At 33.6% G+C, this 19,566-nt stretch overlaps 1 protein-coding gene and 1 long non-coding RNA gene across 2 annotated transcripts; one reads left to right on the top strand and one right to left on the bottom strand.

Annotated features, from left to right (window-relative positions):
* The first annotated feature begins 377 nt into the window (after positions 1-377).
* Positions 378-2,122, top strand: LOC143583045 (UDP-N-acetylglucosamine transporter UGNT1-like). The gene is made up of 9 exons (XM_077065471.1): positions 378-537; positions 633-709; positions 767-916; positions 996-1,129; positions 1,216-1,391; positions 1,491-1,588; positions 1,669-1,776; positions 1,861-1,917; positions 1,989-2,122. Exons 1-9 carry the CDS (start codon positions 390-392, stop codon positions 2,061-2,063), a joined length of 1,023 nt encoding a protein of 340 aa, XP_076921586.1. The 5' UTR covers positions 378-389; the 3' UTR covers positions 2,064-2,122.
* A 408-nt stretch (positions 2,123-2,530) lies between these two features.
* Positions 2,531-6,783, bottom strand: LOC143583046 (uncharacterized). The gene is made up of 4 exons (XR_013144084.1): positions 6,761-6,783; positions 5,922-6,021; positions 5,649-5,737; positions 2,531-2,694 (listed from the first exon to the last, which is right to left on the bottom strand). It is a non-coding gene; the product is annotated as an uncharacterized LOC143583046 (long non-coding RNA).
* Between the last annotated feature and the right edge of the window lie 12,783 nt (positions 6,784-19,566).

The raw sequence follows: 19,566 nt of genomic DNA, 5'->3' as shown, positions 1-19,566 counted from the left end.
AGGTATGCTATAGAAACCTTGTATACATTTAGTGTGTCTCTGTTATATCTTAAATTAAATGTGTCTGCTATTTATTTATTTGGTAATGGTAGTTTTTAAACTGTGTTCCCTAAAATATAACTTTTGAGTTGGTTTATGAAGGAGTAAATAAATGATCTCAAATAATAATTACAAGGCTACTACTATATTGTTGACCATCAAAGACAAGTGTAGTTTAAGCTAAAGTGGTCCATGGTTGAAGATAATACTAATAAACAAGGTGGAAAATGAATGAATTATTTTAAATTATTAAAATGTAAAGACGAGTGAGTAATTAATAATAATACGAAGGAAAAACATCGATTCCTCAGACGAGACCAGAGATAGAATCCTCCAATTCAGCAGCGGATATGAAGGCATCAACCGAACAACGTATGGCCTTGCCGGTTTCAGAGCCTCCTCCGCCTCCGCCACGACCCGCCGATCAGAGGTTCATTAAAGGATCCACCATGACGTCACGCGGTGCCTACGCCGCCGTCTCTTACATGTCTTGCGCAGGTACAGTTGGATTTATTTAGGGCTTTTTAGAGAAATTGATGATACAATTAGGGTTAGGGTTTCTCTTATCGTTAAAATCAAATTTCATTCTTCAGTCATGCTGGTGTTGTTCAACAAAGCAGCTCTTTCATCGTATAACTTCCCATCTGCCAACGTCATAACGCTATTCCAGGTACTATTAACTTGCACCTCTGGTAAACAAACATATCTATAACCTCGTTTTCCGCAGATTATATGCTCCTGTGCCTTTCTTTACGTTTTACGCCGATGGAGAGTTATATCTTTTACTTCGGGGGATGCTGATAATTCTACGAGGTTCGTCTCATTGCAGACACTTGTTCACACCTCACCTCTTGCTCTCACTTATTTGCTTTACATGGTAAGCTTTGCACTTTTGGACTTCATTATTTATGCACCTTGGCTACTACGTTACTGCTTGTATCGTTTCTTATTCAAAGTTAGCCACTATGGAGTCCGTACGAGGAGTAAACGTGCCCATGTACACCACCCTTAGACGCACCACGGTGGTATTTACAATGATCGTCGAGTTTATTTTGGTTGGTCAAAGATATAGCCGGTCTGTAATCGCAAGGTTGTCAATTATATTTCAATAATCTACCATAAGCTTAAGTTTATTTACTGTATGATATGTGACTTAAAAAATTAAGGTTCTATCAGTGTAGCCTTGATCGTGTTTGGTGCATTCGTTGCTGGATCACGTGACTTGTCCTTTGACGCGTATGGATATTCGATTGTCTTTTTATCAAATATCACTACCGCGGTATATCTTGCAACCATATCACGTATAGGAAAATCAAGCGGACTCACCAGCTTTGGCCTCATGTGGTGCAATGGTGAGTTAACACAATTCAAACAATCAAAGATCATGTTGTTCATGCGGTTATAGTAAATATGTAAAATAAATAGTAACTATGAGATTGTTTTGAATGTAGGTATTCTGTGTGGGCCGATTTTGTTATTTTGGACGTTCATACGCGGTGATCTTCGGATGACTATGAACTTCCAGTATCTTTTTGCTCCAGGGTTTATGGTAAAATATCTAATTCTTCTAGAAAGTTGTGAAACTATATAAATGTAAGATAATACTATTAATGTTTGTTTGGTGAACAGATTGTGTTGCTTCTGTCTTGCATGCTTGCTTTTCTGTTAAACTACTCTATCTTCTTGAACACAACTCTGAATTCAGCAGTCACGCAGACCATTTGTGGTAATTTAAAGGTTCGTTTCTAAGAATTTAGCCTTTTTACTCACTTTAAAGCTTTAACTAACTTCACGTCTATATTTATGGTTATGCACGTGCAGGATATTTTTACCATTGCGTTAGGCTGGATGTTTTTTGGCGGGCTTCCATTTGATCTTGTGAGTATCTTTTTACACATTCAAGCTCTTATCTCGCTTTGATTATTTCTGACATAGACTCGTGTTTGCAGTTAAATGTTATTGGACAAATTCTTGGATTTTTTGGGTCGGGTTTGTACGCATATTTCAAACTCTTTGGGAAGTGAATATACATGCCATTTATCATCCTGATCATTAGTTACTCAGTTGCAGCCTTGAAAAGGTACACAGAGACCTCAGAATCAGTTAAAAGAATTTTGAAGTTTGATTTATCAAGTGTAAAGTGGCGAGATTTGTTGTTGCATCCTTAAATGGCTAGTTTATTGATACTAATTTGAGCCCTTTTTCAACTCTTAATTATAAGATTTAAGGTTCCAGATTCATAGGGTCAAATGAATGAGGTATTTATTGTTTACAAAATATAATATATGACGACGATGTTGACAAAAGGCGGGTCTTGATTTCACTGTGAAAATTGACCAACTGGTTATTCTAAAACCACAAAGACCATAAACTGGTCCGTTTCAGTAGGATCTTCTAACTGGTGAGTTCATGCATCCTTTCTCGGCGACCTTGAACTATGCAAGCTCGACATAATTTGTGTCACGGCGATTTATATTGGGGGGTGTGAACAGTCGTTTCCATAGGTGGGCCAAGCTGCAGTAGCAAGTGATATTAACAGCAATGTCATCACTATTATTTTCATTTTCAACTCCGTCTTCCTGGTTTTGTTGGTTTGAATTCTCGTTCAAATTATTACCCGTGTCGCGTGTCTGAACTTCTTGTTTGTTTGTTGATCTGTCAAAACGCCAAAATTATTTTCTATAGCAAGACCAAAAATTCTTAATATACCAAGATTATGAAATATTGGAGATGGTTAAATTTGAATAACTTGGTCAATGGATGCATATGCCAAGCATAGGGTTTCCGTTTCAGGTGCAACATCAGCATACAATATAAGGCTAAATGTACTGGGCTAGTATTTGAGCGAATTTGGGGCGATAAAGGGGATGAACCCCCCCCCCCCCCCCCGGCGATAATTGAGCGAAAAGGGGTGGGGGCGGCAAATATTCGTCGCTGCGAAGTGGGAAAGAAAATAATAATATAATAATAATGCCGTTACCCAACGGCTATATATAAAAAAAAAATTTATTTAAAAACTTAATATATATATCAAACTTTATCTAACCATTTTCACCTTATCATACACAAACACAAACATAAAAATACCAATCATTTTTATTATTTTCATACTTCTTCAAACTCAATGAGTTCCCCCGATTCCACGAACTCTGCCGAGATTTTGGATCAATTAATAAATGAGAGTCGAAGAATTCATCAGATTCACCGACAAGTGGCGGAAGAGCATTTAGAGGTCACGAACGCGGTTCGGGCCGTCGTTAATAACATGGTGTCCGGCTCTGCTCCATCTACGGCACCACGTTGACGGTCATATATCCTTCGGGATCGTACGCAAGCGAACGCTCGTTTGATGAAGGACTACTTCGACGACTCACCTACATTTAACGACGCTATGTTTCGACGTTGTTTTCGGATGTCCAAGCGTTTATTTTTGCGCATCGTTGGGGATATGGAGCGGGAGTATGAGTATTTTCAACAGAAACCCGATGCAAGAGGATATTTAGGATTCTCCGCCATCCAAAAGTGTACTTCGGCTATACGCATCATCGCATTCGGCAACACGACCGATATCAATGACGAGTATTTAAAGATGGCTGAGAAAACAACGAGTGATGCGTTGGAGAATTTTTGCAACGGTAATATTTAAATTGTTTGTATTAACTATTGTTTTTAATATAAATATTGTTTAATAATTTATTTGTATAGGGATAATACAATTATACTCTCGTCGTTATTTGAGGATTCCTACTTCAAATGACCTGACTCGCATATATGATGTACACGAAAGCAAACATTCTTTTCCAGGCATGATCGGGAGTATAGATTGCATGCATTGGGAGTGGGCCAACTGTCCAACCGCATGGCGAGGTCAATACACTCGTGGTGACCATGGAGTGCCAACGGTTAGTCTTCAAGCCATTTGTTCACACGACCTCTGGATTTGGTCAGCCTTCTTCGGCTCAGTCGGGTCCAACAACGACATAAACGTTCTCAACGCGTTACCCATGTTAGAGTATTACATCAGCCGTAGCATACCGGTCTTACCGTTTTATGCCAACGATACCTTCTATCGTCACGGATACTATTTGGGAGATGGGATATATCTAGAGTACTCGATTATCGTCAAGACGTTTCAAGACCCTATCGAAGAAAAAAGAGATTATTTTAAGAAGCAAGAGTCCGCGAGAAAGGATATCGAGAGGTGTTTCGGGGTTCTAAAAAAACGTTGGCATTATATGAAAAACCCTTGTCGTGTATGGACGTTGGCAAAAATGAGCGATGCCATGTATAGTGTATCATATTGCATAATATGATTTTAGAAGACGAGGGAAAAGCAATATGTCAACACTATATACCAGGAAGCGTTCCAGAACAGTTCCCTGAACCAACCCAAGACCAACGAACGTATAACATTCACCAGCTCACATCAAGTGATATACATAACCAACTGAAGGCGGATTTGGTTCAACACGTGTGGGATAATCGTCCCGTTGAGGAGGACGAAGACGAGTACGAGGACGAAGACGAGGAGGAGGACAATGACGAAGATGAAGACGAATAGATTACCTTTTTTATGTATATTTATATTTCGGTGTGTTTTTTTTATTAAAATTTATTTTTATTATTCGTGTATTTTTTTAGTTTATGTATTTTTTTGTATTTATTTTTTAATTTTAATACATTTTTATTTAATTATTTAAATAAATTGGTTTTTATTTAATTAGTTTAGTTATAAAAAGAAAATAATAAAAAAAGAAACTGTGGGCCCAACTTGTAGGCCTTACAACATTACACCCCAAAAACAAATTTCCACTTCATGCTGACTGAGCGCCACGTGTCACAATTCGCCCCCAATTATAATCCCTCCACTACACATAGCCTAATGACTTGTGTAATCTGTAGTACTTTTTATAATCAATCTAAATTCTCACACAAATGATGTATCATGTTAATTTAAAAAATAATATGGAGCAAAGTAATGCCATAGTTATTAAAAGCAATCGACTGGGGCACATAGGGGCCATTTTTAGCCGAGTCTATCGATGCTTAACCGACTCCAATTAGTCAGGGTGTATTTCAAGGGGATATTGCTGGTTTGTTTTTTTTTTTAATTTCGTTTGATTAATCACTAACAGATTGATGGTATCATCGACAATTCTGGTCTACGCATAGGAGTTCAACGACGTTTGATGAATTGCTTACAACTAGGGAGTCATTAAGGTATATTGCTAATTAGATATTGCTGTTGATTGTTTATCTGTTTAATCCTGATTTCAATTGTCAATTGCTAATATGTTTATTTCTGATTTGCATATTGATTAAGTGAAATCTTGTAAATTAGTTGATTGTTTAAAACGTTTTAAGCTCTTCAAGTTCTTATAGTTTAATTTACGTTGTTTAATACCAATTTTATGATTTATGTTTCCTCTTTTTGAACTTTTAGTATTTGAACTAAGTTTTAGAATACATAATATATTTTTCAAAATTTTTCTTTGTGTGCTTTCTTTTTCTTAGGCCCTCACTTTTTTTATTGCGCCTTGAGTGCACCTAGCACCTTTGATACCTTTGATACTATGAGTAATTTCAAAACAAAAACATAAACAACTTACAAAGTTGATTCTTGCAAGTGGCGATCATGCTTTTCGGGCCTTTCTTTAGCGAGATTGTAACTAATGGATCTATGTCGGGCAAACTCAAGCTGCATGCCAACAATTTCAAGGGCACACATTGTTAACAAATTCGTTATCCAAAACATACCTAACTTAACCATGTTTTGCACTTTTAACCGAATATATATATGCATAAATACATATATTAATAATGTATACGAACAAAGCAGAAGTTGAAAAAAAAAACAATATGATTTGGAGTGAAATGGTAACCTGATCACCATCCTTGATTCCATGTATAGCAACATTATCTTGGTCACTAAGAAGCTTCTGACCGTCAAAACATAAGCAGAATTGTGCCCATACATGTGACCTTCATATATTATCAAAATTTAATGATTTAGAATACATCAACCACACACCCAACAAAAAAACTCTAAAATTAGAAATCTATAACAAAACTTAAAAAATATATAAAACAACTATATAAAAAGTATAAGACCGGATCTTCACTCCTCATTTCTCTTTGTATCTACATTTCCCGTTTATATTATTATGAGTTAAAACACCGTAGCTTTTTTATTTATGAAAACACAAAAGTTTAACCGGACTGTCTGATTGAGACTACTAAACCAGCCCGTTGGGATTTTTAAGTACGTATTTTTACCATTATAATTCTTTTATACCTTTTATTCATATAGAAACTATTGCAAAAGTAAAATATCCACATATATACAAGGATTACAATAAAAAATATCAATATAAATTTTTATACATACTAAATTGCATATCTTATAAGAAAATAAAAATACTTTTTTTTATAAATATGAACCTACTAAAATAAAGCATCAATAGACAAAAATAAAATTAAAATTTTTCGGGCATATGCTTTGGGTAATTGGGCTGGGTATCATCTAATCAAATCAAATTCTATAGTCACAAAAATTTTTAATTTATAATCTCATACCCAACTCATACCCGTGAGACTCTGGCAGGGGTGGTTAGGGAAACCAAGCATGGCTTTAGGCCCGCACTTAGAAAAAAGAAAAAGGATTATATAAAGATATTTGAAATGGTATAGAAGAAGGGATGAAGTAATAATGTATGTATACCAAGAAACCTGGGCGATTCCATGATTAAAAGTCTGATAGGTTCCAAAGGTAGCTTCCCGTAGGAAAAGGAAAAGCTCTTGCGAGACGATGAGCAACAATGGAGAAAGAGACCTTAACGGTGATGACGACGGAGTGGACGCTCGTGATCCGCTTATCTCCAACGGAAACTTATTTTTATTATTATCATCATCAGCTTGATCTTTTGTAAAACCTCGCATATTGATTGCTTAAGTTTAAATTATTATTATTATTATTATTATTATGAGCCGATGATGCTGATGGGATGATTAAAGGATGGATTGATTCTTTGCTTCAGAATTCGGGGGTTTTGCTTTTACCAGGGTTTTGTCTGTCGGGAATCCGTGGGATTGGTTGTTGTTTATAGTGGTGCCGTGGAGGGGATTTCATTCTATTTTATTCTATTGTATATTCAACTCAATCATTAAGCCCGGTTAGCGGAGAGGGTACAATTAGACGATTTGCGTCGGGTGACGTCCAATCAGGCAAAGTATTGGTGTTTTTTTTCTGGTATATATATATATATTATATATATACTAGTAGAAACCTGCGCGATGCGACGAGACAACAATTCACAGCGCGGTTTTACTTTTGTGCTCGTATAAACGCTTTCTTGATGCAACGGCAAGTTTTTTATTTGGACCTTGAGGATGCTTACATGTAGAAATGATCAAGGCTATGATTAGGTTGTGAATAATTTTACTTGATAAAAAACTTATTATGTAAAGAAATGCGAGATACAATTTTGGTTATGCATATAAAGCTTATTATTTAGTTGTAGATAGATCTAACATCTCTCGTATTGTGAACATCACATATTTGGTTTTCACTTGTGACCTTTTGTCTATATTTCCCATATTGATATGTGACTGTTCACATATTTGGTTTTCACTTGTGACCTTTTGTCTATATTTCCCATATTGATATGTGAAGGTCACGTCTAGATTACCCGCTCATAAATTTTTTTAATGATTTTCAAATCACCATAACTGGCCAACACACTTCCACTCTTCCCGTATGTAAAATCTCAACAACCTACAAATTATCAAATCACCATATCTGTATCTCATGAATTGGCATTGGCAATTACACTTCACAATGGAAGTGACAATTTGCTAAGTGAAGTTTTAAATGCATTTGAGATATCAATCAATACAAACAACATCAACAAGATGTTGCGCTTATTTTTAGAAATCATTCAAAAATCCGAATGAATTTTTCTAAATTAACTCACAAAGTTGACTAATATACAGTGATCAATGTTCACGTTAATTAATACCTCAACACTAACCCAAAAGCGCACTATCATAGCACAAAATGCAGTCAAAAGCATCACAATAATAAACAAACGTGAATACACAAATGTTCAAATGAAAACAAATAAAACCACAGCAATTTTACAAGTTCTGTAGTGCCTTTCTTTGCCCTATCCAAGATTTTCGGGTATCTAAAGTAGTAATATAGAAACTTTTGCCTTAATCGACCGGAGCTCGAACCCATATATTTAACTTCTGATATGACTAAAGAAAATAAACAACAGATTAACAAAGGACCAATATAGTGCTAAAGCTTTATGTTTCAGTGTTGCAGCCTATCCAAATGCAAAATCATATTTGCTCCTACAAAATTCACAATTGTTTCCATTAATGTTACAGGACAGACGCAAAAGAAATTTTTCAAAGTAATGTAACCAGATTTCAGGCATACTTTTTAGAAAAGTGCATAACATATCTTTGAAATAAAATAATACATGAAATTCGTTGGTTTGGGTTTGGTTTAAACAGGTTCGATCGTGTTCGTATCAACCAAATCGGTTTGCCAATTTACCATTTAAACCATTTATTAAGTTTGATTTGATGTTCTTATGTAACGAACGAACATGAACTAAAAAACTGTGTTCGTTTATTTATATTCATTTCTTTATGCCCGTTTATTTATATTGGTATATGTATCTAAAGCCTTGTGCCATTAACTAATACATTAAATTACTTCAAACCAGCTTTTGATTTTTTAGTTCAGTCCAGTTTGATTTTTTATTGAGAGCAAAATCAAAACTGAACCAAAAAATTATTTTTAACTCATAAATCAAACTGAAAATTAGTTCATTTAATAAAAATAAAACCAAGCCATCAAGTCCAGCTATTGAGACATACCTCACATTCACCAACTTCCCTTCTTTGTTTCGTAAATGCATCATTGTAAAAAAGCACTTTAGCATCCTCATGTTTAACTGCTGCAGCTTCTTTGTTTCATCAACAGCTAATTTGACAACGATACTAAGTCTAAAAAAATAATAAAAGTCAAATTTGACAAAAAGTCAAGCATATACATATAACCAAACATAACTGACTACAACACTCAATTCGATTCGGTTTTCGGTTTCACCCAAATAAAAGTCCAAACCAAATAACTCGAACCAAACAAACTGCCAACCCGCTAATCTGTGAATTTTCTTTTAATGTGTTGAAAATGCGGGTCATTGGGGCTCGTCTATCACTAAGTATTCCCATAACACAGCCACTAAGTTTTGACCCGAACTTATTTTGCATCAAACCCGCTGAACCGGTCCATTTTTAAGGAAAGGTCATCTAATTCGGGTCAAAATGGGCCAATTTTCTTAACAAAAAAGGTCGATTTGCTTGGCTAAACGAGCCATCTGAACAAAAGGGTCAATTTATTTGGGTGAAAACGTGTTTGGACCAATATAAACATGGTTCGAAACAGGGTGCATAAAAAAGGTTATTAAAGTATATTATGAAACCACTAATGTATAAAAGACTGATTTGAAGTAAGACATTCTAAACAAAATTTCATAACCTATAAAGTAACAAATAGAAAAACTTACTAATGATCTCCGTTGTAGAGAAAACAGGCCACATAAAATGTTTTAGACAAACGGGCCAAATTAAACTTTTTATGCCGGACGAGCCCAAAAGAAACAGATCCGTATCCCCTAAAAAACCAAGTTGCAAACCGAATCTGGTCAAAAGGAGATCTGGGTCAAACTGACCTGACTTTAAACATGATGATTGATAGAGACGACTTAAACTGAATATAGCCATGTCATAATAAATTCATTATCATTTCTGTTCTGGTTCAGTTCAGTTTAGGACAAGATCTTTTGTTTAGTTTTCACGTTCAATCATTTGTTTGGCTAAAGTTAAACAAACGAACAGGAAAATGCCTCATTCAAGTTCATTCGGTTCGTTTACAAAATTAAAGAAAGAAAGATAAAATATATTACTTGTAAAACGCATTGATGTCTTCTTGTTCAATTCTCTCTAGCATGAACGGGTGACAACAACACTTACGCAGTTCTGAAACCACATTAATAAGCAAAATTTGATCATTTTAGCAACAAATATGAAATGTCAGATTTTTAGTTTAAAATTATATAAGTAAATAAGCGAAATCTGATTATTTTAGCAACAAATATGAAATGTCTTATTTTAGTTTAAAATTAAATAATACGAAAGTAGTAAACATCGTGGGTTAATAACTGACTATTACGAAATTAAATTAAAATTTTACCTAAGCTCCACCTCGGCGAGTTAATAACTGACTATTACGCTTTGAAACCGCTTTATAATACTCTCTTAGTTTGCTACTTAGATCCACAAGTAAAATGAGCTCTCTCCTAGGTGGTAGTTTCTTCATCACATCTACTGAGCTGAAATCAGTGTTACTTCTACTGAGCTGCCTCACATTTAAGAACTACAAAATCAAAAATCATACATAAGTTGAATATTAACCGGTGAAGTTACTGTCCAAAAAATAATAAAATTCATGCATCATTTAAAAATATATATTAGAAAAAAACAGCGAGTGAAGTTATTATCCAATATTTTTATAGTATTCAAGAGCTCTTGAACAATAATCAGGACTTATGCAAATTGGATACATGCCAGTTGGTAATCTTTAGACACGTCCACCAGTTTAGTGGCATTACTAAACTGAACAATCCAATTAGTTCTCTTAATTGGCCTGTATGGAAGTTAATGACATAATATATATTAATATGTGAAGTTTCTTAAGAAAATAGTGCAATTGAAGCCTAGTTAATTAAATGAACGGGCATTAATACATGTTTTGTTCATTCGTTTACGTTCCTTTATTTCTGTTCATATATGTTCGTTCATTGTTATACTATCAAACCAAAACTGAACCACAACCCAAAAAACCGACTCGTTGTAGCCCACCAGAAAGTCAACTTTGCCAAAATAACAATAATAATAACAGTAATAATAATAATAATAATAATAATAATAATAATAATAATAATAATAATAATAAGTTATCTAAAAACTTAAATGGGCATTCAATTTGACCATACATGATCTTTACCTTGAAAACTCAATTTCAATCCATTTTACTATCTGGACCGTAACTTTTCATACATGTAGGCAAACCGTTAAAATTCCAATCCATTTAAAATATTAATTAGTAGGGTGTGTATGGCTTGGTTTGGGTTAGTTTTGGGCTAAAACATAACCAAATACCAAAACATCAGCTTTTGAATTTTTGAAAACAGTTTGTTTTAGTTTTGGTTCGGCTCGGTTTTTCTGTTTTACCATTTGAGCTTGAAACTTTTTGGCCGAAGAAAGAATAGGCCCAAAATAATAAATTTAGGCCTAAATTATTTTGTGAAATTAATTTAGACAAGTATCCAAGATGTTATTAAATGTTAACCTTCTCAATGTCCCGATGCCAAAGCAACCGAGAGAACTTGAATTCTCTAAGAATGCAGGTCGCATCAGAAACATGCTTGTAAACATAGCTAATCTTTTTAACAGCAACCTTCTCCCTACAACACAATTGAGAAACATCCTTATTAATTAGCACAATGTAACTGGTAGTGGATGCATCATGCAAGATTGTAAAACATTAAACCCAACATAATAATAATTACATGCATAATAGTTCACCACAAATACAAACAAAAAACAATTTATAATAATATTTACAAAAATCCATTTAATTTAATAAAACTTTTATCTATAGCAGCCATACATCATCTGATTCAGATATTATCATTCACGGACCCTTTAGGCCCGTATGAAAAATGCACACGTTATAACCGTCCATAAATGATCTTATAATTACGTTGTAACCTGAACCAAACATCCACAGTTATAGGTAGTGTAACAATTACAAATAAAGGAAGAAAGCATACAATAGGTGGATTTATATCTCAGTTAAAAAAAGAAAAGTGAAATAACTAACACTGCACCCATACCTCCATTTTCCTTTTCAACCGCTTCAAGGCCCTCAAACTTAACAAATCCAAACGAAAATCCCTATATATACAATACAAATATACATAGAGCAAGTAAAAATATAAACACACAGAATCTGACACGAATAAATCAGATTCGTATTTAGATTGATAACTGTAAACAAATAATACCCAAATTGTCCTTGTTCGGTCAAATCTCATTAATGTTTTACTTATCAACCCGTATCTCAATTAGACTTTGTAATAATACAAATATAACCCTTAAACTGGTACAACTGCACAACCCCTTTTAACAACTTTTTTAAAAAATAAAAATAAAAATTGAACCACTATGTAGTCTGCTAATAAAAAATTTCCTGTTTTACCCATGATCTAACTGTTGTTTTTAAATTTGCTGTAAAGCCCACGATCTATTTTATCCATGATATATATTTAATAAGGCTGATTTTGGCTTGCAAGCCAACTTAATTCCAAAAGTGAAGCTTGACCCTGGCTCGTTTATTATGTATTAACAAATTTATGTACACCTATCACCTACATTATAAACGTTTTTAGTATAACTATTATGACGCATACTATAGTAAGGATGAGCATGGGATGGTACCGGTACCGATCCCGAAAATCGGAAATTCTTGGTACCGGTACCTGTACCGAAATATTCGGTTCGGTACCGGGACGGTACCGGGATAGTACCGGTACCGAGGGTAAAAAATCAGGAAATACCTGTACCGTACCGGTACCGTACCGATTCCGAAACTTAAAGCTTTGGTACCGATTCGGTACCGACTGTACCAAATCGGTACCGATTTCGGTATCGGTACCGGTATCGATTTTGCTCATCCCTATACTATAGGGTGTGCTTGAAACAGAAGAAGCCAAAAAAAGTAAACCGAAATTAATAACCGAACACAAACAAAAACCGAAATCGTCATCTCTGCCCAAACCTCGAAGCACATTATATGAATGATTCTTAAATAACACTGCTAAAACAAAAATATGACAATAAAGATTAATAGCTAAAATGAAGAGTGCACACACCTACACCCACTTAAAGTCGTATAACACTTCTAGTGAAGCTAAATTGAAAAATCTCTTAATATAGCTGGGCTCAATCTCAACATTTCTGTTAAAATAAACGAGCCTAGCCGGCTCAGTTAACAAACCGAGCTCGAGCCCACCATGGCGGATCCACAGACAATTTGTTATAAGAAAACATTGACAAAGTAGTTTTAAATCCTTGTAAAAAGAAGATGTAAATCCTTGGTCACAAAAGCTTGCCTAAACAATCTGAAATGTGGAAGAATTAGTTAATTAAACAAACTGTTTAGCTTAAAAGGAATTATGCAAAACAATGAACAATATGGAGCATAATCTACAATGTTTTTTTGACCAATTTTTCACCATAAGGTCTCCGACATGCATGACACTGCCCCTCGGTTTCATCATAACTAATAATAACATTATTATATTTCATTTTGTTTACCACTGTTAATAGATCACAAGTAGATTACATATGAACATCAGCAACAAACATATAACATAAATTAACTACAAAATTAATCAAAACCCACGCCCAAAAACCATATCGTATTTAAGATTCAAGTTCGGTGAAACACCGGTGAACCTTCAAATCGGCTATTGACAGTGCTAGTACTCGTGGCCAATATTCCCGCACAATAAACCAACACAAATTATATAGGGTTAGGAATCCCTAATTGAAAAGACTAATTAGGTCTAACAGTATAATTAAAAAAAGGTGAAATAGAAGAATTAAACGGACCTGTGGTGGAAGAAAGTTTGGTGTTGGAGCTCTGATTGGCAGAGACGGTGGACTGCAGCGGTATGCATGCTATTCCCCGTTTTTGATGAACAACACTGGTTGCCGCTATCGTATTTGAGAGAGAGAGCACACGATTTGTATTTAGGTCAATAAATCTGAAAAGGTAAGAATTCAACATTTGAAACTGGGAAAAGTATATTTCTGTAAAACTCATAAATTTTAAATTTAAGAGTTTTTCCTTCCTATATACATTTTAATATAGTATAAATATATATAGCATCAAGATCATGAGATAACTTTTTTAAAATTGAGAACTATGAGAACCATTTTGAACCACAAAATACCCAAAAATAAAAAAAAATCATAAAATAAAAAAAACACAAAAATCAAAAAGGTAAAAAACCAAAATTCTTATTTTATCATCCTGGTTTTATAAAAAAAACTCGGTTTAGCTAAATTATATACACATATGTATAATATATATACATATATGTACATTTATATGTTTTTTTGTACACATGTGTATAATTTAAGATAAATGATGTACATATGTGTATATTACATAACTAAAGATTATATAAAATTATACATATATGTATATAACGACGTTTTTTTTTATTTTTTTATTATTTGTTATATTTTTTAATGAAACCGGAATAAAATATAAGAATTTTGGCTTTTTTACTTTTTAAAATTTTGTATTATTTTGTGTTTTATGATTTTTTTTAAAAAAATTTTTAAAGGTGTTTTTAGTGGTTCAAAATGGTTCTCAAAGTTCTCAATTTTCTTTTATTTTATCTTTAAATTATGTATAATGGTATATTTTTCCTTTTAATGTGTTTATATTTAATTTTAAATCCTATATGGGATGGTTCATGCGAGAAGTGAGATTACAGCGAGAAGTTAATCTCATCCATTGATTACATAAATCAATGGTTTAAAATAAAGGATGGTACTTTTGTAATTATATTGAAATTGTCATTTGTTGTTTTATGCTTAAAAGGGCAAAACCGTCTACCAGTGTAGGAAAACAAATTGTAACCTCTGTAACCCCCTTAGGCCTTATCCATATCCTTGTTTCACTCCCAAACTGTTGAAGACATTCACCGTGCGAAATCCATCACAGGATAATAAAATTGATCCAAAAAATTGATGATTTTAACTACACCGACTGTGTTCACGAGCGTAAAAGTATCAAACGGCAGTGTTATGGGTTCCTATTCTTGTGAAGTATAATTGGGGTTTTGTGTTTGTTTGTCGGTGTACGAACGATATGCAAAAGAGTAAGGTATGCAAAGTATTTTGTGTTGTTTGTTTCAATAAGACCATAATTTGAATTTTGAAAACTGTGTTTCATTTTGAATGTTCGTAATTTCCAAATTTTTTTTATTCAATAAGGTGTTGTATTGTACACCAAATCGGGTTGTGTTGTTATCAAGAACATGCATGTTGTGTAAGGAATGTCAATACTCGATAGTTGATTCCCCTGTATTCGACTCCGACTGATTGCATGTTCAATTTTTTTTATCGTATGCATCTGTTTCTAATGTGTAATTGGTAATAATTAATGAGTAGAGAAAGTGTATACATCTGCTTTTCATGTGTAGTTATTGATATTTGATGATCACGTTGGAGTAGTGTGGAAACCATATACAAATTATGCATTTATCATTTGTGTATAAAATGTAGGCTGTGTTAGTGCTAACATGTCATTACACTGACTAGTTAATGAAGCTTACAGGAAGTATATAATTATTAACTGTGATTTACATTTGCAGCTAATACTTAAAAATGCATTCTTTCATATTTTCCTTTTATATGACTGTTTGATAAAATCCTTTTCAAGGTTTTGAAATGATCCATGTAACCCGATTGATGTGGATGAAGAAGAGGACATCATCAATACTAATAGTGTGTGTAAAAATAACTTAAAAAATGCATATGTTGAACCTGAGTTTATGTTGTGTAACAAGTAAGAGGATATGAAGCAAAACTCATCTTCTAGAGTTAACTAAACTGATAAGTTTGTAGATTCAATTTCACTTGTTCACAAGTTTACATGTACGCGGATGACAGTGAATGTTGTTATTAAATGGTTTGATTAATACTTGCGTTTGTTTTATTAATGAATATGATTTTTGTGTAAAAAATGCATATGCTGAATATGTTTTTATATCGTGTAACAGGTGAGAGGATGGTGGAGGTAAACTCAGCTGCTAGAGTTAACCAATCAGGTAAGTTATACATTACATTTCACATTTCACATGTATGTAGATGCCACTCAAAGTTGTTATTAAACGGCATACACATGTGAAGTGCAAATTCTTTTCTCCTGTTTTGTTGCAGTTTCGGATTACATGCCTATACTTGGAACCATAAAGAATGCAGAACATTCACAAGAAACTTAGGTGTGTGTTAAAAAAGGGAAGTGATATAAGACTGATATCAAGTCATGTTTGATGCCTAGTCGTTAAATCTTAACATTTGGTCACAATATATAGTTGTTATTTGGTCCTTGTGTCGATTAAACAACAAAGCAAAAATAATGTCAGGTATGAAGTGAATGGAAGTCTAGTATATGTTTGTGAGTATGGTTATTTGTGTATGGCAAATACTTCAATGTAGCAATAAAGTTCCTCATTTGAATCACACTAAATGTTTGGAAATTAAACTATGAGTTGTAAATACTTCAACATAGGAACTTGTGTGGCTGATCAAAGGGAGAGTTTGCCGCGAGAAAAGTTGTTTACATTGAAAACTGGTGCGCTTGAGGTGGTTAGCATCTTTAAATTGTTCTAATTTGAAATAGATTTTTTAATGAAAGTATTGTATTTAGAGGATAGTTATCTCTTGGGGGCTAACTTTTTTCTTTATCCACATGCAACTAGCTACCTACCTATGCACCTACATAGTAGGTACATACGTACCAATATACTTACACACCTGCGTACATGTGTACCTACATACGTATATGCATACATACACATACGAACATACGTACATACATACATACAAACATACACATATACGTATGTACATACGTACGTACGCACATACATACATACATCTAAAAGTTAATAATCGATCTTTTAATATTAAAAAAATTCAATCACATATTCAGATAACTAATAACACATTGGATTTCAGCATCAATGTTAAAATTTTTACAACTGTTATTACATGGCTAACAATTGATAATAGAATATAATAGTTAACTTAAATGTAATGCAAGTAATATCCAACTAGTTATAGTCAACTAAGAAAAAAAATTAAAAAAAATTACCGCCTAATAATCAATTTGGTGATTTTGATTCTCTAAATCATAATGTTGTGAAAAATGCATAACACCGAATTAGCCAATATCGAAATCGATTTAGGAATCTAATAGTCTAGCACAACATTGATGAATATTATAATCGAATAAGCCATATTCTAATTCAATACACAAATCGTAATAAAATAATATTTGCAATGAAGTTGCTTGAAATATTTGTAATACTTGAAGTTGGGGATTTAAAATTAAGTATAAACACATTAAAAGGAAAAATATTATTTGAAACTTCCAGTAATCAATAGTTACCAAAATAAAATATTTGTTGAGATTACCAATATACCATTATACATAATTTAAAGATAAAATAAAAGGAAAAATTGTGATTGGTTGTAACGACTTCTCGCACTTCTCACGCTAAGAATACTTCTGAAATGAACCTAATCCTATATATATCACAAACATAATAAAATAATAATAACTAAACAACACAACCAGGCGACAAATACCCTAACCCCCCCCCCCCCCTCCTTTATCACCCCACAATTCGCCCGGAAGGGGGGTGGTGTTCTCGCCCACCGTCGCCAAAACAAAGCGCCCACTACAGGTGACCTAAGTGGTACTGTCAAAGGGTCTTACTCTTTCATCCAAATCATTTGGGATGCATGAAAGTGTATATATATTAGGGAAAATTCTTAACATCTAACCTATTTTAAAATAAATTACACTTTTATCCCCTAAATTTTAGAACTCTAAATGTTCTTCACAAACTCATCTTTGACGATGTGTTTGTAAAACACATCATCAAAAATGCATTAGACTTCTTAACACATCATCAAAGATGCGTTAGACTTCTTAACATATCGTCAAAGATGAGTTAGGTATCCAAACACACAATCAACGCCGTGTTAGCATTTAAAACACACAGTCAACGACGTGTTAGCCTCTTGTTTGTTTTCTTTTTAATATTATATTAATATAACAAATTCTACTTATATTTGCTTTTCTTATAACTTTTAGTGTATAAATTTTATATTATCTCGAATATACTGATGTGACATGCTTATTTTTATCTACGAACCGACATAGATTTAATTAAACCATAGCAATATTAACTTAATATCGAAATGTTCATAAAATTTATGCCAACATATAGATAAAAATAAGCATGTTTTATTGGTATATTCGAAATAATATAAAACTTTATATATTAAAAGTTATAAAAAAAAATATAAGTAGAATTAGACAACTACTTATATTATATAAGATTAAAAAAACAAATAAGAGGCTAACACGTCGTTGACAATGTGTTTGGATACTTAACTTATCTTTGACTATGTGTTAGGAGATCTAACGCGTATTTGACGATGTTTTACAAACACGTCGTCAGAGATGCATTAGATTTCCTAACATATCGTCAAAGATGAGCTAGAGGGGGCATTTTTGGAATTCTAAAATTTGGCGGGCAAAAGTGGAATCTCTTTCCAAAGTAGGTCCATTTTAGGAATTTTCCCTATATATTTGGGGGGTGTTTGAGATTTGCTTATATAGGCTTCTTTTTAACTTGTTTATAATTTTTTTTAAAATTTAATAAACTCATATGTTTTAGTCAAACAAATATACGTAAAATATTATTGTAATTATTGTGATAGATTGTTTCCTTAGTTATAGAAAGTGTCGGTTATGACTTTGTGTACATGTACTCAATATTGTGAATAAGAAAGGTCAGGGAATTATTTCCTCATTCATGGTATCATTAGCCTACACTTTCAACATCGATCCTTCCCTAATCGACTTCGATCTACTTCGAGTTCCTTGCTGACTTCGGTCTGCACTTTCATCCTTTTTACATTCCTGCGATCTTCTCCTTGCAAATGGCAACATAGTACACCTGTAAACCCGGTTCGGCTCCGGCTTCATCGGCTCAAGCCCATCCTATTGATTTTGATGGTCTTGACTCAACGGATATAAGTAATGTCTTTGTTTTATGCACACCAACACCATGGATGACCCATGGCACATGGACACGGGTGCCACTTCTCATATCACAGGTGACCAAGATAAACTATCTACCCATGTGCTATCAAGTTCAATAACTTCCATTGTCATTGGAAACGTATTCCAATTCTCGAATCGGGCAATACCACTTTACCCACTTCACCATAAAAATGTTCTTTATACACCTCAAATCATTAAAAACCTAGTATATGTTTGTCAATTCAACATTGACAATTTAACATCTATTGAATTTGACCCTTTTGGATTTTCTGTGAAAGAGTTTACGGATGGGAAGATCCTATCGAGGCATGATAGTGATAGCCACCTCTACCTGGTCACCAACACTACCGCTTTCGCGTTTCATCTCTCCCATGACCAATATTTTTGGCATAATCGTCTGAACATCCTGGACTTTCAGTTTTTAATTCGCTTATTTCTAGTAATCATATTTCTTGTAATAAACATGGTCGTGTACTTGTTTTTGGTCAAAAATCGGTTTAAGG

The sequence above is a fragment of the Bidens hawaiensis genome, unplaced genomic scaffold, assembly GCF_021521415.1.
Source record: "Bidens hawaiensis isolate Kalapana, Puna unplaced genomic scaffold, B.hawaiensis_p1.1 tig00032109_1, whole genome shotgun sequence".
Taxonomy (NCBI): Eukaryota; Viridiplantae; Streptophyta; class Magnoliopsida; order Asterales; family Asteraceae; genus Bidens; species Bidens hawaiensis.
Note: the sequence above shows the minus strand (reverse complement) of the source record. Positions and strands in the feature narration are given on the sequence as shown.